Raw genomic sequence first — 26,999 nt, forward strand, 5'->3', positions numbered from 1 at the left:
AGTTTGAGGTGTATGAAATGTGTATCTGTATGAATGTGCAGTAATGTGTGGTGTGTGTGTCCATGGCTAAAACGGTGTCATCTGTTCTGGTTCAATAATAGTCAGATTTTGCCTCCAGTGATTGACATCTCAAGATAGAAATGATATTAGTGGGTTTTATTCTGATTGACAGGCCTGAAAAACTTCACACCAAAGCCCCCTTCAAATCCAAAACTCAGATATATTTAGTTTAATGTCATATATGACAAAGAAAAGCAGCAAATATTCACATTTGAGAGGCTGAAATCAGGCATTTTTGCTTGAAAGATTACTGAAATATTTAATTGAATATTTAAATAGTTGCAGATTAATTTTCTTTCAATCAAGTTTTATCCAGTGGGCTACCTCTGGTTCAAAAAAGTGAAGCCAATGCTGAAGTGCCTTAAACTTGCATTCTCTTTAACATCCAGAAGGGGGCGACTCCTCTGGTTGCAAAAAGAAGTCTGATTGTATTGAAGTCTATGAGAAAATGAGCCTACTTCTCACTTGATTTATTACCTCAGTAAACATTATAAACATGAGTTTATGGTCTCCATAACTAGTTTCAAGTCTTCTTCAATACGGCATAATGTTCATAGTTTATATGAACATTATTTTCTATAGTTTCAGCTCTAGACCTTCGTCTTGTTCCTACTTTAACAACAAGAAATTGGCCGAAAAAGTCTGACAGGAACAAGAACCAAGAAATGCTAAAGGAATTATCAAATTTTTTGCTGATTGTCTTTCTATTTTTTAGTCCTTCTCGCTCGTTTTTGTTTGTGTCCTTCTCTTTTGGATTTATTTTTTTCAATCCATCAGGATTCCTCCCCCCTATTGAGCGATTATTGGTCCCGTTACTGCTGTTGACTCTGGCCACTGGGCCTGTTTAGCGCCACATAGCACTGAGGTCATGTGTTTACCCTGGCGTTGGCCCGCCGCGCCTGGAGAACAGTGGCTCGGAGCGGGCATAACGTCAGGCCTCTCGGACGCCGCTGGGCACAGCAGCCAGGATAAACAGAAGCAGGTATTGGAAGAGCAGAGGAGGAGGCTCGGCCGGTTGTTTTCCCCGTGGTCAGCCAATCTTTCACCTTCATGCTTAAGAACTGGAGGTAAATGGCCTTGACAGCTTTATACAGCTCCTCATGATGCCACTCGGGCACTCTGATTGTGGAGGGAGTGAGGTATGTAAAGAGAGAAAGCCTCCATGAAAGAAGCAGGAGTCTGTACGAACATATGGCAGCATTCTGCCTTGACTAAGATAGACAGCAATTGTGTTCAGGTATGCCTAGCTGATCCTCAATGGCCTGGATCCCTTTAAGTCAAGCTGCCTTTGCCAGACATTAAATCTTATCATGCTCTGTCGCAGCTTTGGATCGTCGCTGGAGTGTTGTTGGACAAATTTACAGTTTACAGTACGTGCTTTTTGGTGAAGGATCGTGAGCATGTGGGGCAGAGCGGAGCACATCTGTATGAGGCTCCTCGCTCTCGACACGTTGGCAACAGCGAAGGAAAACATCTGAATACCTTGTGTGAGTTTTGAAGTCCTGCAGAGGGTGGCATCCATCCTCCAGAGAGACTGGAATCCTCATTATGGAAGAGATATGTAACAGGAGCCCAGGGCAGGGAATTTCTCTTCTCACAGCCAGGCACCAGGTCTGGTGGTTCAGAACGCCGCAGCATTATGTTTCCTTCACTGTAACGAACAAAACACAAAAATGTTTCACTGTTAAATTTGTTGCAATGGGTTTTGACAGCAGAGTTCACAATGTTCTTTTCAAAAGTCTTAATTTCATTTAGAAAGACATAAACATGCTTTTGAATAAGTACAAACACATGCGGGTGTGCATGTACGAATGCTTGCACGCACAAAAACACACCAAACATGGGCATACACGATTGCAAGATATTAGAGGATCTATTGTGAGTACTTACAGAGGTTTTAGTTTGCAGGATGCATCAGCTGTTGTTGAGTATTAGTAGTTGCGTATTTTATCTGCAACATGCAGTACATACTGCGGTGCACTATAGTCGAAGCATGCACACCTTCACGAATAGTCAGACTTAAAGTCATTCATCATCTACATAGAGGTTGAATGACTGACAGTAACATACTTTTGCTCATGTAGCCACTGGATCCTTTGCTGATGGATGATGGAAACGTTGGCTAATCTTAAACTTTGCGTCAAAAATTTAACTTCACAAAGTTAGTTGAGATGAATTTATTCAGGAAGTGTCACTGAGATCAAGATCTCCACTACAAGAACCTTGAGAACAATTTACATACAACATATCACATCCCAGTCATCACATACATCTAGTCCAACAGTGAGGTGCCTAGTACAAGAAACCCCAGTGTTCCCCAGTTTAAAGTTGGTCATGGTTGTTCACTTTGAGCTCAATAAAGGTGGTTAAATATCTCAGCAACTTAGATATCAAGGACTTATAAATGAAACAACAATGGCGTCTCCTGAAGAGGTTAGCATAGCTGCAAAAGCATTGCTTTTCTCAGACCTGGAGAGTATTTCTTCATTGAAAGAAGAGCAATGAACACCACTAAAGGCTTTTCTTGATGGAAAAGATGTTTTCGATCTTCTCCCGACTGGCTTCGGCAAGAGTTTGATTGACAGATGGTTCCTCTAATTACCTGCCAAGTATTTTTTGAAACTACCAGCACTTTTCCAAACAGTTTCCAATGACGGCTTCTCAGATGGTTCTGTGCAACAAACCATCTGGTGGGTCAGGTTAGTCCTAACTTGCTCCGTGCCTTAGCGAACAGGCAAAGCAATGTGCCGCTTATTTGAAAAAAGGCTCGCCCTGGCTGCATTCTTGCTGACGTCCATGACATTTATGTTTTCTCTCCAGTCTACAGATCACAAAAATGAATCATTCTAGCTGAGGAAAAGATTAAAACTTAAGAAAATTCTGTTAGTTATGAATAAATAACTTAGACAATTACTGCAGAGGGAGAAATTACAACAGCGGTAAAAAAAACCCATCTCATCCCCTCCTCGCGCTGCTACATCACTCGTAGTAGATCTGGACCACTCCATCCGCCAGAGTTCGCTCGCTGTATGTTAGTGAGAGGTGTGAGAATACAGGACATCAACATGAACCAGTGTAGATAGTGCAGTGGATGGGTTTTCAAGCTTATTCAACCGGAGTTTTGTAGGACGGTAAGAAGGAATAAAAAATAAAAAGAACGATTTATACTTTGTTTATTGAAAAGAATTTTAAAACTGATGGCGACGAAGGAATATGAGGAATATTACTATCTTGTCACTGAAATTATTTAGTGGCCAATTTCACCCAAAAAAAGGCTGTCAGATGTGCAGATGGTGTTATGCTTCTTGTGTTTTGTCAACCTCCTCTTCCTTTCTCGTCTCCTCTCCTGGTCTCCCGGTCTCTTCCTCTCCTGTTTGTCCTGGCTGTGTCCGTCATTAGGCAGGAATGAAAGGAGGGCATTATGAGGCAGGCCTGGCACCGAGGCTGCAGCGCCATTAGAGAGCCCAGAGCCCCGTCCTCTCTGCGCCAACAGCAATTACTCCACACCACTTGTGTTTTAATTACTGTGACATCAGCTCGACACGCTGTACTGTGTTAAAGGTAACAGAGAGGACTGTGACCGTTAGATAAGCATTGCTTTGCTCACCGTCACTACCTGTTACTCTGGTGATGCTACAAAAATCCTTATATCATGACAGTAAACTCCTTAGCCATGTCCGTTTCCCCCAGTTGCCACCATGTACAGGTATCCCATGATTCCCAGCTCTTGAGCCAAGTGTCTTTATAAGCCGGTCCCAGGTGAGGCGAGGCGAGGCGATTCACCGCTAGACGGGATCTGCTTTCAGCTCTTTATCACAAGTGGGGCCAAGGTGTCCAGGGAGAGGCCAGGGAGCTTTGTGTTGTTAATGGCACAGACAGTGTCCTCAGTGACTGGGAGGAGAGGAGGGAGAGGACCAGTCGCTGCTCTGGAGCCTGGTAATTGCAAAGCCGATTCATCAGCAGCGCTACTGTGGCTCAGCTCCTTACAACAGAGACATTTATCTGAGCTAAAGAGAGGAGCAGCATGACTTCACTGGAGGGAGGCATCAGGAAATACTGTGGTGCTGCATAGTAGGGGTGGGAAAAAAAAACGATTCACCTATGGATCGTGATTTCGTGGTCATGTGAGCCACATCACTTCTTATATAATATTTTATAAACTGGGTGGATGCAAGTTGATTCAGTGTTTTTCTAATAGACAGTAACAAAACTCGACATTTATTCATATAAAAATGTCACGGCTAAGATTGCAAACAGTAGTCATCTGGATCCAACTAGTCACGGTAGAAATAGGTGGCCACACGTAAAGTACAGGTGAAAGCATTCACTAGAGGACTCACTCAAGGTATAATCTGTGATTTATGGAGCGCCGGAGGGATTGTGATGCTTTAAAATTCGAACAGAATATTTGACTGTGAAGCAAATGCATCATCTGAGACCTGAAAATCAGCTGGACTTCAATTTCATGGCCAAAATAACCAGCACTGACAGAGAGTGCACCTGCACATCCCCACCCCCACAGGCTGCAGACACACACACACACACACACATGACCTCATGTAGGCCAGTACAGTCTAGACACACACATACTGCATGTACACACGCCTTCAAACACAACATATAGGTAGATATACACACAAACACAACCCCGTTTTGAATGCACAAACATGCAAATGGGTGCATACAAACATCCAGACACACACATGCTGAGCTCTCACAGGGCTCAGGAGGACCTCTGCTCCCCTCTGACAGCCATCTGTAAGCAATCTAAGCTCTTTACCCATCTCCTTTCCTCCCAGGCCTGTCCTTCTCCCAACCCCCACCCCACCCACTCATCTGATTGATGAGAGAGCGGTCCATCCCTTGTGCAGCACACTGACTGTCCCAAGCAGTTTCAGCACGAACGCAACACAACACACAACTTCAGAGACTATTGAGTTATAGCTCGGTTGTCACATAACGTCAGCACATGTGATGGTACGAATGGTCCGTTTGGGGTACAGCTGCTTAGCAGTCAAACTTTAGTAAGTTACCACTGAAAGTATCCTGGAGAAGTGACGTTTTTTGTAAATTTAAGAAAAACAGATGGTGAAGAAAAAACGTTTACATGTTGATGATGGAAAGAAAAAGAAAAAATGAGTCATTTAAATAGACTTGATGTAAAGGAAAAGTATTTAGTCTTCTTACTTATTTAGTCATAAACTTAGCTATATTGTTGCACTAAAGTTAAATTTATCAGGGTTTACTTTTAATCTAAGTAATATAGAGACCGAAAAAACAGTGAGGCGAATGAAAAGGCAAGAATAGGCAAAAATTTGTGCTGTCCTCGATCAATGAATCTTAATCAACTAACACACTAAAACTGAGTTCCTCCACAAAGAATCACACAAAAGCACCACTTTAAATTAGGGCAGTCAATCGATTAACATATTTAATTGGGATTAGTTGCATGATTGTCCATAGTTAATCGTGATTAATCGCAAATTAATCAAATTTTTGATCCGTTCAAAATGTACATTAAAGTATTTAATACTCTTATCAACATGGGAGTGGGCAAATATGCTGCTTTATGCAAATGTATGTTTATATTTATTATTAGGAATCAATTAACAACACAAAACAATGCCAAATATTGTCCAGAAACCTTCACAGGTACTGCATTTAGCATTAAAAATATGCTCAAATCATAACATGGCAAACTGCAGCCCAACAGGCAACAACAGCTGTCAGTGTGTCAGTGTGCTGACTTGACTATGACTTGCCCCAAACTGCATGTGATTATCATAAAGTGGGCATGTCTGTAAAGGGGAGACTCGTGGGTACCCATAGAACCCATTTACATTCACATATCTTGAGGTCAAAGGTCAAGGGACCCCTTTGAAAATGTCCATGCCAGTTTTTCCTTGCCAAAATTTAGCGCAAGTTTGAAGCTTTATTTAGCGACAAGCTAATATGACATGGTTGGTACCAATGGATTCCTTAGTTTAGTTTCTTAGTTTTCTAGTTTCAAATGATGCCAGTATCTTCTCTCTAGCTTTAAAACTGAGACCGCTACAACCTAAAAGTTGCATTAAAAAAATTATTGGCGTTAAAACAAATTTGCGTTAACAAGATATTATTGCGTTAACTTTGACAGCCCTTCTTTAAATCTTGTGTTTACCGGAGATGTGCTCATAACTTTCTTGGAAAGAAGTCGTTCGGAATGAAAAAGCTTAAAAAACGAATCGATTAAAGAAATCTTAGTCGACTAAGACCAAAATGTCCGATTAGTCGAATAACTGATTAACAGGAGGCAGCCCTACAAAGTCTTCAGGAGTCTGTTTAGTTGATACTGGTGAGTCGTGAAGGAAAGGCGATGGGTTTAAGAGGAAGAGAAACGTTATCAGCTGCTGCAGAGGATGAATCTGCTTTCCATATGGTCCACTCATACATGCAACATGCATCATATTTTTTATTAGACTATATTAGATGTTACATATATTATTTAAATTGTGTGTGTGAGTTATTCCGTGAGCTTCTGCCTTCTGTCTTGTCACGCAACAGCTATGTGTGAGTGCATCTGGATACTAAAACAGACGAGTGAATACATTTCTCCCCCCCCCCCCCACCCCTCCTCTCTTGTTCCCAGTAGGTCGTCTGGTGTGAGAAGAGAAGGATCCAGAAGCTGAGACGAGAGCAGAGGGCACAGAGGGAAGGCATCTGTACGCTTGCTGACAGGAAAGAGAAAGATGGAGCAGAAAAATTAACAAGTTCCTGAGTTTCAAAAAAAGTGAACAGAAAAAACAAGAAAAGAAAACGAAGCGGCGCCAAAATATTTGCACTTTCTCCTCCCTATGTTTGACATTTTATCTGTTTGTACGCGTGTGTTTATTTTTTCTCTTGAAGTGACTGAAAAGGTCTAGGTAAGAATGAGAATATATTTGTAAAAAGATCACCACTGGAAGATGTGTATGCTACCACATTTCCCCTTGTGTTTTAGTCCGCTGTTGTGATTCGTTCTGTCCTCACGTAACAGGAACAGGCACTAACACACATTTTGTGGCTATTAAATTAAACTTACATTCCCCCTGTTACATATAGCAGCACGCAGGCCAGAGGTAACTCACTAAAGAGGAGCTTACAGTGAGTCCCATTCAGCCCAAATGTTGCTCGATACTCAAAAGGAGGAGCTATGGCAATGTAGACCAATTTAAACGAATGTGTAATGTTGTATGTGAGCATGCAATATTAAGTGAACGGCATGTATTAGAATTAAACTGTGACCATGAAGTCTAATTCAGCAGCACAGAATTAGCTGTATGAATCCCCTTGCACTGTACAGAACTGTCTAGATACATTAACATATTGGCTTAAGAATCAGATCTTTGTGAACAATGTCGGAGACACGTTATGTCGGTTATTGTTCAGTACATACCAGTGTTGGGGAACGCTAGCTGCTCACCACGCAGTTACTTAAAAGGTGTACTTTTTTTGTGCAACCCAAAACCAATACAAGACCATTATGTTGTATGTAGTTATCTCAGTTATCAGCATTTTGTCTGTCATTGTTTTTTTTACTTTTGTATAAAGTTTGTGCTAACAAAAAACTAAATAATTATAGATGAGAAAAACAAAATCACAAAAATAACATGTAATTGTGAAAAATTGTGTAGCAGCTGTCAGTAATAACAAAGGTATTATGAGTACTTTTAAAGTCATGCATCATCCCCCCCAACACTGGTACAGTACATATACACAGTCCTAGCAGTAGACTAACGCAGCTTAACACTGTAGCACACAGCAGGTAAAACATTTCCACATGCATGTGGCAGTATGAAGAAATTAAAGCTGCATTAATTCATTTTTGAGACACAACCCTGAATTATAATTTCCTCAAGAGTTGCATCTCGGGTTGGTTTTTCTCGGGCGAGTTTTGTAATTTTATTTAGCTAATGTAGGGGTCTGCCTCCTCAAGAATTCAACTTGGTAATTAATTAACCTGTAAAGCGCAATTCAAAGTGTTTCTTGAATAGGAACTGGCATTATTATGCACGTTCTTGTTGCACCGATTTCTGATTAGTCTTTCACAAAACAGGGCAGTGACTAAATGACAATTTAGACTGTGTGTCCGTATAGCGTTCTCTGACACAAAATTGCTGGCAGGGTGCCGGGGAGAAAAAAAAAGCCTCCCTGGCAGCTTTCTGAAAAGTTCAGAGATTTTCAACTAGAAGCACTCGGGAGCGACCACACAAAAAAGTCAGAGCGCTCGGAAAAAAAGACGCTGGGTGTAGCACCTTTTCTCTTCTTACGCTCCTTCCTCATTGGGAATAATTGAAAAAGGCGTTGGCGCAATCGGACTCTTTTTCAAATAGAATCGAACAGCTGTTCAAACCCTCTTTACAGCTTATTGCTTAGCAAAGATCCCAAGGTGATTTATTTTGTTTAATTGAAGAAGAGTAGCCTATAAATTGTAATGTTACAGTAAAATTATATTTTCACATTAAAGACTGTGGATGTCAGCGGGACTCCCACACCCCCTGCGTGTGCTGCACACACACCTGCGCAACTATATCGCCAATCGGCGGATGTTGGGCTGACGGAACCCGGCTGGAAAACTTTAACAGATCACTCAACCCTGGTTGCATCGTTACAGATGTAGCAACACAGAGCAACATCCCAAGTCCAATATTTAGCTCCAATTTTAGCTCTGTTTTTGGTCTCCACCAACTTTTTTGAGGGAAATATCTGGTTCTCACCATGTTAACCATAGTTGCTAACTTTGTCTGGTGTTTGGTGCTGAGCAGGTAGCATATAGTCCATTTATCATAGCTTGTTTGCTGAAAACGGCTTTATGAGGCCAAACTATATAGTTTATGTGCCATAAAATCAACAAGTTCAGAAAAACTAAAAAAAAGTTGAGAAACTAAAAAGAGTTCTGTGACAATCCTCTGAGGGTTTGCCTGTACGAGAAACTCCTTCCACAATCCATTGGATTTAATGTTTATATATAAAACATATTGATTAATGCAGCTTTAAGTTCAAACCACAATGAAGGCCATTGGTTTACACATATCTTGTCTCACTCTGTTGTTCTGTGTGTAATTTTATGTCAAGTTACAAGTCAATGTTAGTTGTATTACTCTACTAAGTTAATGTTAGTATTCATTTTCTACACAATCAAACAGCTAAAGTGTATTTCTAGTGTGTTAATGGTGAATTGCGCATGTTTTTTAAATTTTTCGCAAAGTGTTTGGTGATCATGGGTTCATCGGGTTCTTCTGGCTACCTTTACAAATTGCAATAACATGAACAAATCTCTGACAAAGACCCCCTGGTGGGGATTTTATTTTTCCAAAACAGACTGCAGTCCAGAGAATGACTTATATTCTTATTAGTACCAGGAAAACGAGGTGGCACGGATGAGTAAACCCAACCAGTAAATGGAGTAAGATGTTTACAGTACATGGCTCAGTATCCCGTTAATATCAGCCGTCATATTCACGTTTATCCCAGTTATTGTAAACAAGATGTGGCATTTACAAACGCCAGTTCCTAAAATAAATATTTGAGTCTCCCCAGTAATATTGGAGTACATTTTGTGTATGTAAACACACTCACTGTCTGTCCCGCTCTGTGAAACACTTACCACCACACATACTTTGGAGCTTTGCCACCTTATGCAAGACAATGCAGTAAGTCTTTTAAAATACCCCCGAGGGGGTCTGACGAAGAGGAAAATGACAGAGCAGCGAGGACAAAACACTCGAAAAGACCTTATGAACAAGTTTTGGAATGTAAATAAAATGTCTTCCTCACATTTGAGAACAATTAAGTTCAAAAAATTGGAGAATCATGAGTTTGCTATTGCGGTCTGAATGCTTGTGTATTTGTTTTGAGTTGTGCATTTTTTAGCATAATCCCCGAGAGTCACTGCAGTGGCTCATGAACATGAGACAAAAAAAGGCTCCCATTGTAAATATGTACAATAACCTTTGTTTGTTTTACTAAATCTCATTGTGGGTGTTCAATTACTTCGCTGCCATTCTGACTTATTGTAAAGAAACATACTTTTCACTGCGTTTACATCACGTCAAACAGTAGGCTATTACAGTAGCTAATTCACGTTGCTTGGACCAGGCTGTATGTTAGAAGCTCTGAGGACTGTTTATTTTATCTGTGGTGGGGTTATTTGACTATTTCAGCTTGTGTTTTACGACTCCTGTCATCACTACACACGGTCAAGAATGTATACAATATTTATCTGGTGCTTAATCTACTACAATCACAAGTCCAGTCGCGTCTAATTTGGACTGGACAGTTATGCCAAGACTGAGAAAAGAAACTTCTCTCTCAGATGGCTGAGCAGTCTCTCCTGAGTGCCTGCTTCAGTCCAGGTTTGAAACACTGGGCTTGTGTGTCTGCTGAAGTGCTTCCAGACGCCGCAGAGCTGCAGATCACATGAGAGATCTAAAACCAACCTAACAGGCTAGTAATCACTGCTAATCACGATGGGGGACGTATAGTGAAGGAGGCTTACAGATGACTGTCAGTCTGACGGGGAGAAGCCAAGATTGTCTCGCCGCTCACTGGCAACTTTTCCACTGCAAAGCCCCGACAGGCTTGTCTAGACCGTCTCAATGTGTTTTGACAATATTTCTTATTCATAGCTGAAGAAATTAGATCTGTTGGAAAACAAAGCACCGAGACGTGTTGTCTTTGGGTGAAATTGGTCAATGCAAATTATGTGGCTTGAGGTGCAGCTGTTTGGCTAAGCAATGAAAACAAAAAATGCTTTTTTTTCCACTTTAATATAGTCCTTGTTTCCTGAGTTATGTGAATCTGTGGCACAATAGACTCATACAAGACTAAACAATAGAAAGGACAAAAAGAAGAGGGGAACCTACTCTGATAGAATGATAGAGTTTATGAAATGCATCTTGGCACACAGCAGTGGCTTACACCTGGGTTGTATCACTTTTCTGGGTAGTTTGTGTTTTTTCCCACCTGAGCCAAAACATAAATCTAAAGCGGCTGTAATGAGAAAAAGGCCTGTAGATGCCCTACATTCAGAACATAAACATACCAGTCATTTCTTACTTAAAGGAGCAGTGTGTAGGATTTGGCGGCATCTAGCGGTAGCAGATTGCAACCAGGTGAAACTTCTCCCATGTGCTAAACGTGTAGGAGAAGTACAGAGGCCAACGCAAAAACGTGGCAGACTCCGTGAAGAGTATGTAGTTATAAACGACTAATTTTAAGGTAACAAAAACACAGGGATTCTTATTTTCAAGTGATTATACGCTAAAGAATACATACTTTTAAATATTCTATTCCATTTCTGCCAAAAGATCCCCCAAAATGCTCAACGTATCCTCATTCGATTCGTATGATTTCCCACGAAAAGTTGTTCCTTATTTTTCGTGCACTTTCCTCCAAAATGTGACACACAGTCTTTTCAAAATAAACTTCCGTCTTGACAGGAAACAACTTGGTTAGGTCTAGGAAAAGATCGTGATTTGAGTTAAAATAACACTGGAATTGGCGTAAATTAAGTACGGAAGTTATGTGACAAATCAACGTTGACTTCTGGTTTCACACGGGGCACCAACACCGGTCTCCTGGGAAAAAGTCTGGTGTTTTTTGACCCACCCATCCACCTCGACATCCTCCCTATGCAGCGTTTGTCGCTCTTTATACTTCCCGGTTTCCAATTACGTGTATTACATACAAATTGATTTTGTGAGATATATATATACACAAATCACAGTGCATTCTTTTTTCGTAGGTATAGCTACAAATGGTGTTTGACAACAGCCTGAAAGGCTACACATTGTTCCTTTAAAAGCGGCTATAATGTATCAAATGAAAATGTGGAAATAATGTGAAACATGTCCCGTCAACTTTATGAAGCTTTATAGCGAGTTTCAGCCACTGTTAAGCTGTCTGGCTTGCAACTTTACTGTTTTGGTTCACTCTAAAATGCTAAAGAGACAGATATTTCCCACAGAGTTGGTAGAGACCAAAAACAAAGCTAAAAGAGTGAATATTGGACTTATAACAAAACATTTTCACCTGATGAATATGTCAGTATGCTGTTCACAACTTGTTTCCGCTGCCCCCAAAGAGCCCAAATAAAATCAGCTATTGCATATTAACATTTTAACATTCTAGTGACGGAGATGTGACACCCTACAGAGCTAAATTTGGTTCCCAGAGCACCAAGATCTTGGATATAGCTGTCACTTATGAAAGTGCACATTATAGGGAACATTGTTAAGATCAACAATTTTCTCCTCTCTTCTTCGTCTTAATCCATCATAGTTGAACTAAATGCGGTACAATCATGCCAGACAACAACAATAATAGAGAACTGATCCTGATACTGTTTTACACCACATCTATTCAAACTATGCTCAGTTCAGACTCAGTCTTGTGCAGTATAAAGGCATTTAGAGCTGGAGAGTAGAGGACAAGCTCCCTGTGGGGGGAGAAGGAGTTCAACACTGACCCCTAACGGTGAAGATGGTTCACTGCAGACTGCAAGTTCACATATTGAACCCTGTTAGCCAGGTATGCACACACATACTACACAGCATCAGCCATGAATTCCATGAACTGGCAATAAATACTTTTTAAAAAAAAGGTTATATCTTGCAATTTTCTAATTTCATTGGGGACTTAGAAAAAAACAATTGGAAGGTGATATTGTTTGAACTTATAAACATATAAATTAATTTGCAGCTTGACTACAGATGCACTCTGTTTGGCCTGTTGATTTGTGTGCAGTGTGAGATTCTCTGATTTAGTGATGGGACTTCAAAGGCGCGGATGTTGTCAGTGCATGATGGGAGGCGGAGGGCTTCGGGGGGTGAGGTCGCTTGGTGATGGGGGCGGGGGGAAGGCGGGGAGGGGAGCGAGGGTTGTATCACAGATGAAATTGGAGCCAAGAGGCAGCTGCAGTACATCTGTCTTGTACTGACACATGTGGCATTTGACTTCCAGTGTGAAGTTCAAAAGAGTTTTGTAATGACGCAGCTGCTTAGGGATGTATGTGCATGTGTGTGTGTTTTAGAGAGTGTGTGTGTGTGTTTTCTCCTTTGTTGAAGGTGGGGTGAAGGGGAGGCGGGGTGCTAAACAGGGTTTCATAGGTGAGGACTGGAATTTGGGGTTTTGAAAGTGACGGTGTGGGCAGTACAGGTGCTGCATGATGTCGTCTCAGGACGTTTATAACTGTTTTCTAACATTTTGATCACCTACGCAATATGTGAATACTTAAACGGCACTATTAACTGATCTTAAAAATGGTTTATCCCTCATAAAAATTACGAAAAATATACAAATTCAACATGTATTGACACAGAGGATCCAGTCTCTTTTCACTAAAAATCTTGTGGAGAAATATAGGATATCTGTCCATGTAGGAGTTGCTCTGTTACAGCCCGATACAATGACCTGTTATTGTACATTTCCCACATGTTTTAGTAGTGATAAGTAGTTTTTTTTTCTCCTTTGTGTGCATTGAAACACTTAGGAACAGATCAAACACCATTACAGGTAATTAGAGCGGGCAATTAGCCTGCGTGATAGCTAAACATGCGGTTGGGGGGGATGATGGTGCACACTGCTCACCATTTGTGCCCGATGCCCTCTGTTCCTGCAGCAGCACCTGCCCAGCAGCCTGCGCAGGGTCAGGGGGGGTTGCCTGCCAGGAGGCCAGGCCTCAGGGGTCAGAAGTCATGTTCCAGACAGGCGTATCCACACGCTGATTGAGAACTCAGCTGCAGGAACAGAGCTTGCAGGTGGACGACGCATTTTACCCCCTACTGCTAATTTTTCTTTCCTCTCATTCTTTGTGCTCATACTGTGCTGCAGATTTGCGTTAGATATATTCCGGCGACATCAGGGTGGTTTTGTGGGTAGATTTCCATCGCAAATAAAAAATTAAGTAGGGGGCAAGTACATTCAGTACTAAACCTCAGTTTGCTTTCAGTGAATTCCAAGAATTTCAAAAGCAGGGGCTGTGTCTGAAATCATTCACTACTTACTATATAGGGGATTACATAGTGAGTTTGCCATTTTGTAGTGCTGTCCGAATGTATAGTGAGAATGATTATACCCTATATAGTGGAGTCAAAGTATTCCACAAAGCATCGTGAAAAGTAGTGGACAACGATGTTCACTAACCGAGTATTATCCACCATCATGCATTGTGCTAAAGGAAAAAAGGGCAGACGGACGAGAGGAGAGAGAGAGCTGCGCAATTGAGACAAATCCATGAGTTGCGGCGCGAAAATAACATATTCAATATGAGCAGCGCATCACAACACAAACGGCCACAAAGTACTTTGAATTTATTAATTTGGGAAAATGCTCTAATTGCCCCCACATTGACGAAGGCAGCGGATCACCGCTTTACTATGTTTACTTCCGTTCTTACCTTTCAGAATAAAATCCCTGGATATATACACTGCATTACTGCTTACCAAAACAAACTGCAGTCGGCCGCAGTGAGCCAATACAACAAAGCAGAAAACATCGGAGGGTCCGCATGGACACGATCTGCACCCTCACATTTTAAATCCAACGTGGTAAACACTTCACATCCAGTAAAGTATGGAAACACTTTGGGTTTCACACATTGCAGGAAAAGCAGAGCTAGACATCATGGATAAAGCTGCATGCTAACTCTGTCATGGACAGGAAACGTTATTGTATTGCGGTAACGTGCAGTCAAGCCAGCCGTCACTCTCATCTCCGTGGTTAAATGGGCTGACGCTACAACTGTAGAGCACCCATATACTGACATTTATGTTAAATACATTCAAACGGCCCCGATGGAGACGAACATGGATATAGAAAGAGAACGGAGCAGACGGGAGAGCTAGCGACAGACTTGGCGAAGTTAGAGGAAGTATACACTTGTGACTACGTCCGGTTTTCAAAATAAGGTGTTAACAAAGGGAACTGTATATACAAAACACATATATGGAAAAAAGATTAATTGGATTATATTTACCAGAATTATAAAACATTACATGTCCCTTTTAAATAAAAAAAAAAAAAAATTAACAAATAATACCTGACAATGACTGATATATTTGACTTCAGGACATCTCTGACTACATACATGCTGAAAATCAAACATTTTTCAAAGTTAAAAGTCCCTAGAAGTGTATGATTCAACTTTTCCCCATGGTCTACTGTTAAAAAAGTTAACAAAAATCTCAATAAATCGTAATATCGAATCACAATACTTAAAAATCGCAATACATATGGAATCAGCACCCAAGTATCGTGATAGTTTCCAATCGGGAGATAGGTGCATCATCTCAGTCCTAATAGATTACATATGTATTTATCACAAAAATACATCAGTCAGGACATACGTCAGTATTTATTATGGATGGTCTACCAGCCGACGTTAGTTTGGCACGTTTTAATTGTACAACAGCAATGATGAATTTAACGGCGCCGAGAGCCTGAGTAGTGTCCAAAAGTGTTGTTTCATTTTGTCGATGAGCTCACAATATAGTCCTGTACAAAGAAATCCCTGGATAGTGAGTAGGGAGTGAACGAGTGAATGATTTTGGACACAGCCAGGGATTCATTTTTCATTTACTTTGGACTACAGACAGATTCCATTTTCTTATCGGTGATTTAAAAGCGTAATATCTTGTTCTCTAAGGTCTGCAAATCACAAAAAAGACACAAAATACCAAACATGAGATATCTAATATTTGAAAATGATGACATCTATCAACAGTTTGGAAAGTAGCGATCCATAATTTACAACGTTAATAAGAAACAAAGATTTGAAATGTGAAACTAGCAGAGTTTTATGGGAAGTCTTCTGTTTTCTGTCTTCAACACAACTCAAGTATTTCACACATGAGTCAGTGCAGCGCAGGTTTTTCTGTGGATCGGAATTATCTGTTTTTCATCACCTCCGGGCCTCCGGGGCCCACTTAGTACTTATTTGTACATATTTTACTTAGGTTTTATATAAAAAGATTATTTTCATGCACAAATGATGTGGTTTGTGGCGAGGCTGGGGAATGTTTCCTCACCCAACATTATGATTAAGTTCATCTTTCTTCTACATGCTTTTTTTATTTGGCTTGTGCAACTCAGCAGCGAAAAGCAGTTACTGCCCATTTGGATTTGTTCAAGAGGCAGGTGTGTGTGAATATGAACCAACATGATTTCATTTTGCAGAGTCACTTATAGCCTGTATTTTACTAGTGGGAATGCCTCATGGGCACATATGTAGCCCATACATAGAGGCGTGTTTGCACATGCTAGCACGCAAACAAACAGTCAACAGTTCATTCGATAAGACTGGATTAGATTAAACTTCACTGATCCATGTGAGGAAATGAGCAAAGCAACACAGGACGTGCCAACAATGACGATGCAATTCTTCAGCTGAAACTAAAGTGTGAAAACCGTAAAACTGAGGTAATCCAATTTTCATCTAAGGAAGTATTACTTCATTGGCGGGAAATACAGGGACGATTACACACATACAATATATGGACACACTATTAAAATATCGCAAACACCCACAGGCACATATTGGAATGCATGCAAACACATGCAAGCACCAATCTAAGCACAGATAATCACCCTCACTATAATGAACATGAATGGTGAGATTATACAAACATTAAAAAACACATCAGGCCAAGATGGCTTTTAATGCTCCATCACTCCCCCTCATGTGACCTCTGATCAGGATCAGTCTGGTTTGGGGATTACTCTGATATGTACGGGGCAGACTGACAGATGTTGGAAACTGAGACATCCAGAGCTTCAGGCTGACGGAGAGCAGGAAGCATTTTTAGGCCAATATTAGTGCTTGTTGTCGCAGGATGTGGAGGAGAAGGACATATACTGTACTTGTGTTGTTGTTGTGTTGTGCTGTTAAATCCTTGAGGCTCTAAATTGTCACAGCATTGTGTGATAGGTGTTGCCTTTTAAAACTATCCTTGAAAGCACCCCACAGCCTCAGTCAGCTAATCTTGACCCACAATGTACAATTAAGTTTGCTGCTGTTGATGTTTATCTCTGTAGCTACCATTTAATTTCCCTAAAAACGAGTCATATTCATTAGATTATATAGCAAGTGGGCTCCTCCAGTAATTCAATTCAGGAGTGAAAATGGATGACTTATTTGCCTTCATTAGACTGCAACTATTATTTATTTAATTCTCCCAAACAGGTACAAGAACACAGATGTTTGTGTTCAACAGACTACGTCATAACAACTATGAGCATGCACAGAAACCCATTATAATTTACCCACATGTAAGCTATCAATGGGGTTTAATTACGTTTGGGAAACACTACAAAGAAAAGCGGGAGAAACCTACACATCTACGCTAATATAATAACAATGTTGGTTATTTAAATGTTACGGTGTAACCCTAACCCAAGTTTACTTTTTTCATCTTTCAAAAACGAGATTATAAACTGTGGCACGAGGTTGCAAAACACATTTCATTGTTTTTGAGTAAAAACATAACGTTTCACAGTTGTAGGGTTTCCTGCTCTTGTATGGGTTTAGATAACCCTATAGGGCCTTATGTTGTTAGAATAATCTCAGCATTAGTTGGATAAATTAAAGGTGCTGAATTAAAGAATTCAGAGCATTTCTATTGCCTCCGCACAGCTCTCAACATGGCGATGGCTGAGCAAGCGTTTTTTTCTTAATTCCTAGAAAGACATATGGAGATGCAAGGTCATTGACACTCATGAATTTTCCATTTAAGTGAACATCGTCACAGGACAAAGTTACCCACACCTCCACACACACACACAGCTAAAGCACGTGGCTGTGTTATTGCCAAAATGTCAACTCCAAATGGAAATGCCTTTCAGCCCTGACCCGGGAACAGTTGTGTTGTTTCCAACAGAGTTAATTAGAGATTTAGGTGCAGCAGATAAACTGATCCTCAATCAGTTAAATATCATGACGTCGATCAGCTGGTCCATGAGAACCAGAGGAGGCCCGCGGCTGCCTTTCTATCAGGCCTGCCCCAAATTCACCAGCTGGGTGCGACTTCATAACGGGACTCACTGGTCCAACATATGTGTGTGTGTGTGTGTGTGTGTGTGTGTGGTTTCCAGTAGTGGTGTGTTCACTTTACACAGTCATATCTGAAACTCAGGGATGAAGACGGGATCAACGTACGACACTCAGGAACAGTGGTGAGAACTTGAAGAAAAGTATATAGAGATATAGATGTTAATGTAGATATTGATATAGTTGTAGATAATGGATAAAAGGTCTTTTCTGCATGCTGCATATTCTATGATAGTAGTAGTATAGTCAACATACTATCATGATGATAGTATGATTGATGACCATATTTCAAGTATATGAAGATGAAACTGGGTGCTCAAGGAGGAAAAAAACTCCTGACATCCAGTTTACCCACAAAGTTTAATTATATTTTTAACTTATGTAAATATTTAATACTGTATATGAATCAACTGTATACACTATACAGTAGTTAATGTCTACAAGTTACATGAACATTTTTATGAGCAGTTATTCACCTCTCAGCGACTACAAGTTGGATAGCTTTTTGTTCTCTCTTTTTTGATTTATATTTTGGACAAGACGAGCGGTCTGCTTTACTCCACAGCACAGGTAAGTTGACAAAAAAAGGAAAGAAAAAAACTATATGTTGCAAGTATATCATTTGACTGACGGATTCAATTGCGCAGCATTTGTTGACATCCTTTCTCATAAAAATATATTCTGTGTCTTGAAGCATGTATGACATCTCTCTGCCTGGATTTTAAGAGTTTTGATTTAATGCTGCTGAGAGACTATCATAAAATTGTATTTTTAAGAACCATAACTGAAAATGAAAACACATTTGTCTAGAATAAAAAGTCTATAAATACTTAATATAATGTGAAATTAGTCTCCTTGCTACATTACCACATGTACAATGTCATCATATGTAAATGGCAAAAAGAGTCTCCAATTATGGCATAATTTGGGTTTTTCACAGCAGAGGAAGTCAGAAGAAGATAAATGCACCAACATCTTGAGGGAGTGACACCCCGTCTCAACCAAACAAATGGCGGCACAGGAGGTTTGTTTGTTTTCGCCCTTTTTATTCTTTCGCCCTTCTAAATTAACAGACAGAAGGAGATTCAAAGCCCCTTTTCCACCGCAGGAACTTTCCCCCGGAACTAGGAACTTGTTGCATTTTGACCGCAGGGACCAGGGTCTAAATTAAGTTGGTCAGGGGGAAGTACTTTCTGAAAGTGCAGGAGCTATCAGGGTGGGATTTGCAAGGATGACCATCTCTGATTGGTCAAACACACAGCGCCGCTGCTTCAACTCGCGTACCGCTTCATTCATAAAACAAGGAAGTACTCTAGTATCGATTTATGACCATTTTAGGACGAGGGGAAAGCATTTCTCTTCGTTTGATAACATTAAAAATAAAGTTGGGCTTTGCTCCCTGACTCATTTTAAAAAAGACAGAGAAATAAAAAGAGATCATGCGAGCAAGCTGAGGGCGAACGGTAGAAGAGACAGACGACAGTGCGATGGTGCTGTGAATGAGAGGAAAAGAAAGTTGTTTTCTGATTGTTTCATGGTGGTTATATTCTAAAGCACAAATAATTAACCATCAAACACTCAACAGATGATTTACTGTGGAGACTGCTATTGAAATACAGACAACAATGGGCTGAAAGGAACCTTTTAGTTCCTTGAAAGTAGTCCTGGGACTAAGACTACCAGGAACTTCTTGGTGGAAACCCGTCTTAACACTCACTTGTGGTAATTAAATTTCTGCACATCTTGCCAGTGTGTGAAAATACTGTGGTTCCTGCCATCCTTGACCTTTACAAATAGTCAGAGGGTTGCTTATGTTTGGAGAACCATGTGGGGTCACTGAGCTCAGATCACACTTGCTTAAATCTACTGCTCATTAAAATAAATATACGAGTCTTGAATATGTTGTTCAAGATTCATGTCAAAACTAAAGATGCCATGTTACATGAAAAAGGTTAACCAGTTACTATTTAAGATAAGAATAAATAAATCACTAACCTGAACCCTGTTGCAGAGCCATCTGACGGCCACACTCCTGACCTCCATCCTGGCAGCGGTGCTCGGCTCCCTGCAGATTGGCTACCACACGGGCAACGTCAACGCTCCGGCCAAGGTGAGCAGGACAAACGGGAGCTGAGGGGGAAGACATGATGACATTACGTTGGTTGATTTAACAATAGATTAGCTTCACAGTTCCTGATATCAACAAAATGTTCTCAAATTCCATTATTTTGATGGTACTTTAGCTTTAGAATTTGCTTTGCAAATATATTGTTATTCAACATAAAAAACAATTAAGGCTGTCCTCGACCAAAGAAATTCTTAGTTGACTAACATTCATATGATTTTGTCGACTAATCGATGAGTTGACTAAATCAACAGGTCTGTTAAACTGACTTCTCCACAAAGAATCACACAAAAGCACCACTTTCAATGTAGAAAAAGTATAAAAAATGACTACATTTCTTTATATATATTAATAAAAAATCTAAGTCGACTAAGACCAAAACAACCGATTGGTCAACTAATAGACTAAGAGGCTAAAGAAATTCCAAGAAAATCCCTTCGTTTTGAATAATACGTAAAAAAATGCATTCTAAAAGGATTTGCAGGAAGGCCACAAAGTGTCTAAGCAGAGAAATAGTCTTTCAATAAAAAATAAGTTTAGAACTGCAACAAAAAAACATTATCATATAGACAGTATGGACAACCAAGACCTGGCTGACACTCAGTATAAGAACCCAATATTTCATGCAGAGGGGGATGCTGGAATACCGCCTGATCGTCAAACAAATATCTCACAGCCTCAATAAAACACTAAATAAACTTAACAAGCCCTGAAACTCTCTGGCTCAGCTCCAGGTCTGGCGGGGTTCTGTTATTTCACAGGTAGACTGCACTACAGGTTTGCAAGTGAGGCAGATATTCTACTGTACATTTGAATTCTTCTCAATACTTAGCTCACTAAATATTTTGTCTGGATTACTTAGTGCAATACTGACGGTAAAAATGTTGTTGCTTGATTGGTCCAGCACATCACAAGAAACAATGCTTTTAATAAGTTGTACCAAACTTTTATGTTAAGTCATTTATTTTGAAATGTCAGTGATTAGGTCACAATCCCTGATTATCTACAGTGTTTCCTGATGTTGATCATCTTTTTCTTTTATAACTGTTTAGATCATTGAAGAGTTTTTCAACCACACCTGGAGAGCCAGGCACAACCAGTCGATGCCAGATCACAGCCTGACTCTCCTGTGGTCGCTCTCTGTCAGCATTAAAGACTTCGGAGCCTTGCTGGGCTCGCTGGGAGTCAAATACCTGGCAGACTCTTACGGAAGGTAAAAACAGGGCTGGGAAAATATTGTTCATTTAATTCCCATCACGTCGTTGTCATTTAATTTTTCTCGTCCTCCCCTCCAGACGTAACTCCATCCTAATAGTGAACTGTCTCTCCGTGGTGGGAGCGTGCCTGATGTCCGCCTCCAAAGCCAGCGAGTCATTTGAGGTCCTCATCCTGGGACGGTTGGTGTTCGGTCTCTTCTGCGGCCTGGTGATGAGTCTTAATCCGCTCTACATCCAGGAAGTGTCCCCCACAAACCTGAGAGGGGCCTTCGCCACACTCAACCAGGTGTCCTTTGCCACAGGCATCCTGGTGGGAATGGTGAGGACAGGGCTGGAAAAAGTTGTTTGAGATTGATCTTTACTCTCTCTATGCTCGTCGTCTACAAATATAGGGTAGATAAAGTGAGAGGTTGAATACAGAACAGCCGTTTGTAGGATTTCTGTAACTTCTTATGTCTTAAATCTCAACTTTCCTCCCATTTTCTTTACCTGTTGAAGATTTTTTGGGAGTTTAGTCTTGCATACATGAAGATCTGCAGGTAATGGTGCTGGCAAGGCTAGATTAGCTACATGTACATTGTTAAGACTGTTGTTAATCTCAAAATTTGTTTGGTTTTTATGCCTCCGACCATGGCTATCGCCGGCGCGGAGGCATAAAAAATATGTTCTCAGGTTGTCCGTCTGTCCGACCCATTCTCGTGAACGCAATATCTCAGTAACACCAGGGGGGAATTTCTTTACATTTGGCACAAACGACCACTTGGACTCAAGGATGAACTGATTCGATTTTCAATCATATATTATAAACCACATGATGGACGTCGGGGAATTTGCTTGGTGGTTAAATGTCAAGGTCACTGTGACCTCACAAAACACATTTTTAGCTGTAACGCAATAATTATTATGCTAATTATGACAATTTCACACACGTCTAACAGGATAAAGCAATGTAGTAATGACATTCTGGAGAGACATGATGCTGTTTTGAGTTGCAGCTTTATTGTGAGAATTTATACAAATAAGATGATACATATTTGCTGCAAAAATATATGTAATCTGGTTTTGATTTACAAATCGGCTTCACTCAAAGTAAAAAATACAACTGTCACACAAGGTTCCTGTATGTGTTTGCTGCAGGTGGCTGGTCTGGAGACAGTGTTGGGTACGGAGCATTACTGGGCCTTGATGCTGTCGCTGTCGGTTATCCCGGCCCTGACGCAGTATCTGGTCTTGCCTTTCTGTCCCGAGAGCCCTCGCTACCTGCTCATCAACCGTGGAGAGGAGAGCAAAGCAGAGGCTGGTGAGTCCAATGTTTTACTCCTTCATTTTAGTCTTTAAACTGGAGTTATATCATAGAGATGACCAACAGGGTAACAGTCCTGCAGTCACCGATTACAGAGAGAGATGAGCTGAGGAACTTCAGTTTTTAGATTCATGGCTGACTTCTGGGAATCAAAACGTGGAAATGCTTTTAATGCACTCTAGTCTCTCATCTCTGTGGACATACCACTTAAAAAGAAGATGTGGTTTTAACCCTGCAGCCCTGCTGAGGTTGAGAGGAAGCTCAGACAAGGTGTTCGCTGAGCTGGAAGAGATGAAGGAAGAGGCCGCCCACACTCAGACCGGTGTCACCATCCAAGAGTTCTTCAAGAAGCGCAGATACAAGCAGCCAATCATCATCGTCCTCGTCATCAACTTGGGCAGCCAGCTATCCGGATTCAATGCGGTCAGTCTTATGAAATGTAATTCATCTGGGAAAAGGTTTCTGGCAAAACTCATAAGGCAAAGAGCCTACTGGTAAAACAATTGACATGAATTTGAAGGAACTAATGACACTTCCTTTTAGTGACAAAAACCGTGGTTAATTTGTTTGCATGGCTTGCTAACAGTCTGATGAATATTTCACTCTCAGCTTTGCTTTGATGTACTTATTCAATACATTATTCAGGCTCCGACTCAGATTCTGGGCCAGTGTGTCACGACAATACCCCCGTCCCTAAAAACACACAAAGATGGCCCAGTAACCCACTAAGCTAAAAGAAATGTCTGCTCTTTTCTTCCAGATCATCAATTATTCCACCAGAATGTTCCAGGCCAAGTTTGATCAGGCCAAATACCTGACTCTGGGCGTGGGGGTCGTCAATGTGACCTTCACTTTGGTGGCAGTGAGTACTAAATCTAGTGGTAACCTTCACATTTCAACCCCCTGTTTGAGGGATATTAAATCTACTTAATATACAAATTGTGTCATATTTTGTAGATTTTGCCATACATTGCATCAACATCTTGGATTAAAGTCAGAACTGCTGTTACCATTTCCTCATGAATACTTTAACAGCTTGAGCCACAACCGGATAATCTTTTTTAGCGTTATAGTTTCACCACTGTGTTATTTCTTTCCCTTCAAGTTCTTCCTGATGGAAAGGGCAGGAAGGAGGAGATTGCTCCTGACTGGTTTCATCTCCTTAGCTGTGTGCAACTTACTCATGACCATAGTGGATTCTGTGCTGGTAAGATCATCTGAGGGGAATCTGATAGAATTTCTTCAAATTTGGCACAAACGTCCACTTGGATTCAAGGATGAACTGATTTGATTTCACAAAGCACGTTTTTGGCCATAACTGAAGAATTCCAATGCTAATTATGATAATTTTACACACGTCTAACAGGATCAAATTATGTAAATTGCAACTTGACTTGTTGGCGGAGGCTTACAATCATGTGGGGATAATTTTATTTGTACAAAAACGTTCTATCCCAATATTGGATATGCACAAGATATCCAATATTTGACAATGCTGGCATCCACTCTAAAAAAACAACATTAAGGAGTATAGAGCCACCATCATGCCATCAAATATTAAATTAATCACCAACTATTTTGATAATCGATTAATCGGTCTGAGCGATTTTTAAAGAAAAAAAAGAGTCAAAATTCTGTGATTCCAGCTTCTTAAATGTGAATATTTTCTGGTTTCTTTACTCCTCTATGACAGTAAACTGAATATCTTTGAGCTGTGGACAAAACAAGACATTTGAGGACGTCATCTTGGGCTTTGGGAAACACTGATCAACATCTTTCACCATTTTGTGACATTTTATAGACTAAACAACTAATCGATTAATCAAGAAAATAATCAACAGATTAATCAACAATGAAAATAGTCATTAGTTGCAGCACTAAAGGAGAATGATTTTTAACTTAAGTCTCCAGTTCTTTGAACAAAACACAAACCCTACTTTTCAAATGTATTACGTTTTTTGAAAACAGGAGATGTGAGCTTTGAGTTAAATGAAAGACGACGCTAACACCATCCCCATTTTCGTTGACACATTTCAACATAAATTACTACTGTGCATCCCTTCAACGAGAAACTTGTCTATCCACCGTGCAGCACCTGGTCCCAGAGCTGCGGAGCCTGCAGGTCCTGCTGGTTTTCTGCCTGATCTCAGCCTACGAGCTGGGCCCCGGCCCCATCTCATGGTTCATCGCTGCTGAGCTGTTCGACCAGCCTGGCAGACCCATCGCTATGGCCTTCACCAGCATGCTCAACTGGGGAGGGAAGTTTGTTCTGGCACTCCTCTTTCCTCCATTACTGGTGGGTTTATACTGTTGGCCTGCATGCTGTATGACGGAGTTAAACTTCAGGGGAAACTTTAGAGGTGGATTTCATGCTTTCTTTTGCGAGTTCCCTAACACCTTAGAGACATGACCGTTAAATACAGACTATAAATCTGTTCAATCTGTTATATACAACCGTATACCTTAAAACAGACATAAATCTGATCTGATCTGTTAAATATGTATAAATCTATTGCTAACTCCTAACATCAGGTTGAAATAATAGTAATTAAATTAACAGTTAACCAGGGAAACATCTGTTCGTTATAGTGCTGCAGAGATGGCAGCCGACCTGAAACTAAGACCAAGGAACCGAATCTAACAACGTTTTTTGTTTTTCTACTTTCTTGTGTAAATCTGTTTTAATGCCTTTTGTGTTTTTGAACATTACTCTTCTTTATGTAAGTGTGCTGTTCACATGGTGTAATTATGTTGCTCGAAAAAGGTTTTGATCTTAAGAAACCATTCTTGGTTAACTACAGATCAAGCACCCCGATGAAAATAACACCCGTCTGTCTCTCTCACACACAGAAAATCTGCGGTGCGTACGTCTACCTCCTCTTCATGACCGTGGCTCTGGTCGCCTTCACCTTCACCTGGATTCGCCTCCCAGAGACAAAAGGACGCACATTCGACGACATTGCAGAGGAGTTCAGAGGAGCGGAGGGCATCCCTTTGCACAATAAGACTGGATTCAACACTTTCCCCTGACCGACAATTCATCTAAGATTACATTAAACTGAATTATACAGTTGGAGAACAGTCCAACATCTTTCCTTGAATTGGTGTTTCCAGCAGCCTTCCAGCTCATTATTGGTCTGTGAAATCTCACATATCTCTGAACTGTGTACACTTGTAAGATGTCTGTGAAAACCGACCACAGCTGTGTGAATAAATATTTCATCAAATATGATCTACTGCGGCTTGCAGGAACCGCAGAGGAAGACGAGCCAGGAGATCAGAGATCACAGGAGAAGATTGGGTTTTAAAACACCAGAGGGCAAACTGAAATTTACATATAAATTACTGTACTGGTTCATTCAACGTCAGCATCTAATAACTCACGAGTCTGGGTCTCAGTTTTGTCATGTGTTAAGAAGATTTAAGTCTGTCTCAGATTTCTCTGTCTCTCTGTATGAAAACAGTGCCATCTACTGGACCAAACTTTATAGGAGATGTTGTTAATTAAACTACAATACAATTCTTTATTACAGCTACAGAGTCTAGTAATAAATACAGCAACCTTTTGTGCTGCAATACTTTCACTTGAGTCACCAGAACAACTGTGAATTTCAGTTTTGAACAGCTCAGTGTGTTACCACTAGCAGCTGTTCAGCTTCAGAGAAGACAGTCAATTTATATATATCGCTGTTAAAATGAGGGTGATACTAGCAGTACTACTACAATGAAATTATGTTGCAAAAAATATCAATTTTTTCTTAATCTACAGTATACTGGTACACCAAGACAGTCAACAAATATGTAACTGAACTGCAGCATTCAATTAATTTGCTCTGGAAACAGGGTTGTATTCAAATGAGGGATTCGGAGAAAATTAAACACACTAAGTTTTTTATCTTTATGAGAATTTTTTTATGTAGACATGCTGTAACCATAGAAATAAAAGTGAACTGTTGGCCATAGTAATTTAGTTAGTCATTTTCACTCCAAAATGGCAGAAGCGTAGCTCTGCTGCTGGGGGCTGACGTTGCAATTACAGCCAATATATCCATTATTACAGCCGCACACAGCCAACAGAAAGCTGGCAGAACCGGATGTCATATAAGCCTGCAGGGCGGTGCCGAGGAAAATAACTCTGGATTCAGCTATTAGTTAAAGGGACTGTTTGTAACTTTCTAAGCGTATAAATGTACCGGGTCGGGACACATGCACGCTCGCATATGCGCGCTC

The 26,999-nt window shown here is 40.6% G+C and overlaps 3 protein-coding genes across 9 annotated transcripts in view; 2 read left to right on the forward strand and 1 right to left on the reverse strand.

The window, feature by feature from the left end:
• smoc1 (SPARC related modular calcium binding 1) overlaps nt 1–9,621 on the forward strand; it is a 62,325-nt gene extending 52,704 nt beyond the window's left edge. For 6 of the 7 annotated variants that reach the window (XM_037796529.1, XM_037796528.1, XM_037796526.1 and 3 more), the window contains one exon: nt 6,689–9,621. In XM_037796529.1, coding sequence (XP_037652457.1) covers nt 6,689–6,728 — 40 coding nt within the window. In that variant the 3' untranslated portion in view covers nt 6,729–9,621. The remainder of the gene's footprint in view (nt 1–6,688) is intronic. The other variant, XM_037796527.1, reaches the window with a different exon arrangement.
• Nucleotides 1–26,999, reverse strand: part of ccdc177 (coiled-coil domain containing 177) — a 160,090-nt gene that overhangs the window by 75,964 nt on the left and 57,127 nt on the right. The window contains exons 3-4 of the mRNA XM_037796520.1: nt 20,120–20,254; nt 1,543–1,711 (exon numbers count right to left, since the gene is read on the reverse strand). The gene's annotated coding sequence lies outside the window, so the exon portion shown is untranslated. The remainder of the gene's footprint in view (nt 1–1,542; nt 1,712–20,119; nt 20,255–26,999) is intronic.
• Nucleotides 18,011–26,774, forward strand: LOC119474474 (solute carrier family 2, facilitated glucose transporter member 1). The gene is made up of 10 exons (XM_037746496.1): nt 18,011–18,094; nt 20,136–20,234; nt 21,302–21,462; nt 21,545–21,785; nt 22,604–22,766; nt 23,008–23,192; nt 23,530–23,631; nt 23,875–23,976; nt 24,862–25,065; nt 25,620–26,774. The coding sequence occupies exons 1-10, from the start codon at nt 18,011–18,013 to the stop codon at nt 25,797–25,799; spliced, it is 1,521 nt and encodes a 506-aa protein (XP_037602424.1). The 3' UTR covers nt 25,800–26,774.

The sequence above is a fragment of the Sebastes umbrosus genome, chromosome 16 (assembly GCF_015220745.1).
Source record: "Sebastes umbrosus isolate fSebUmb1 chromosome 16, fSebUmb1.pri, whole genome shotgun sequence".
In the NCBI taxonomy this organism is placed as follows: domain Eukaryota; kingdom Metazoa; phylum Chordata; class Actinopteri; order Perciformes; family Sebastidae; genus Sebastes; species Sebastes umbrosus.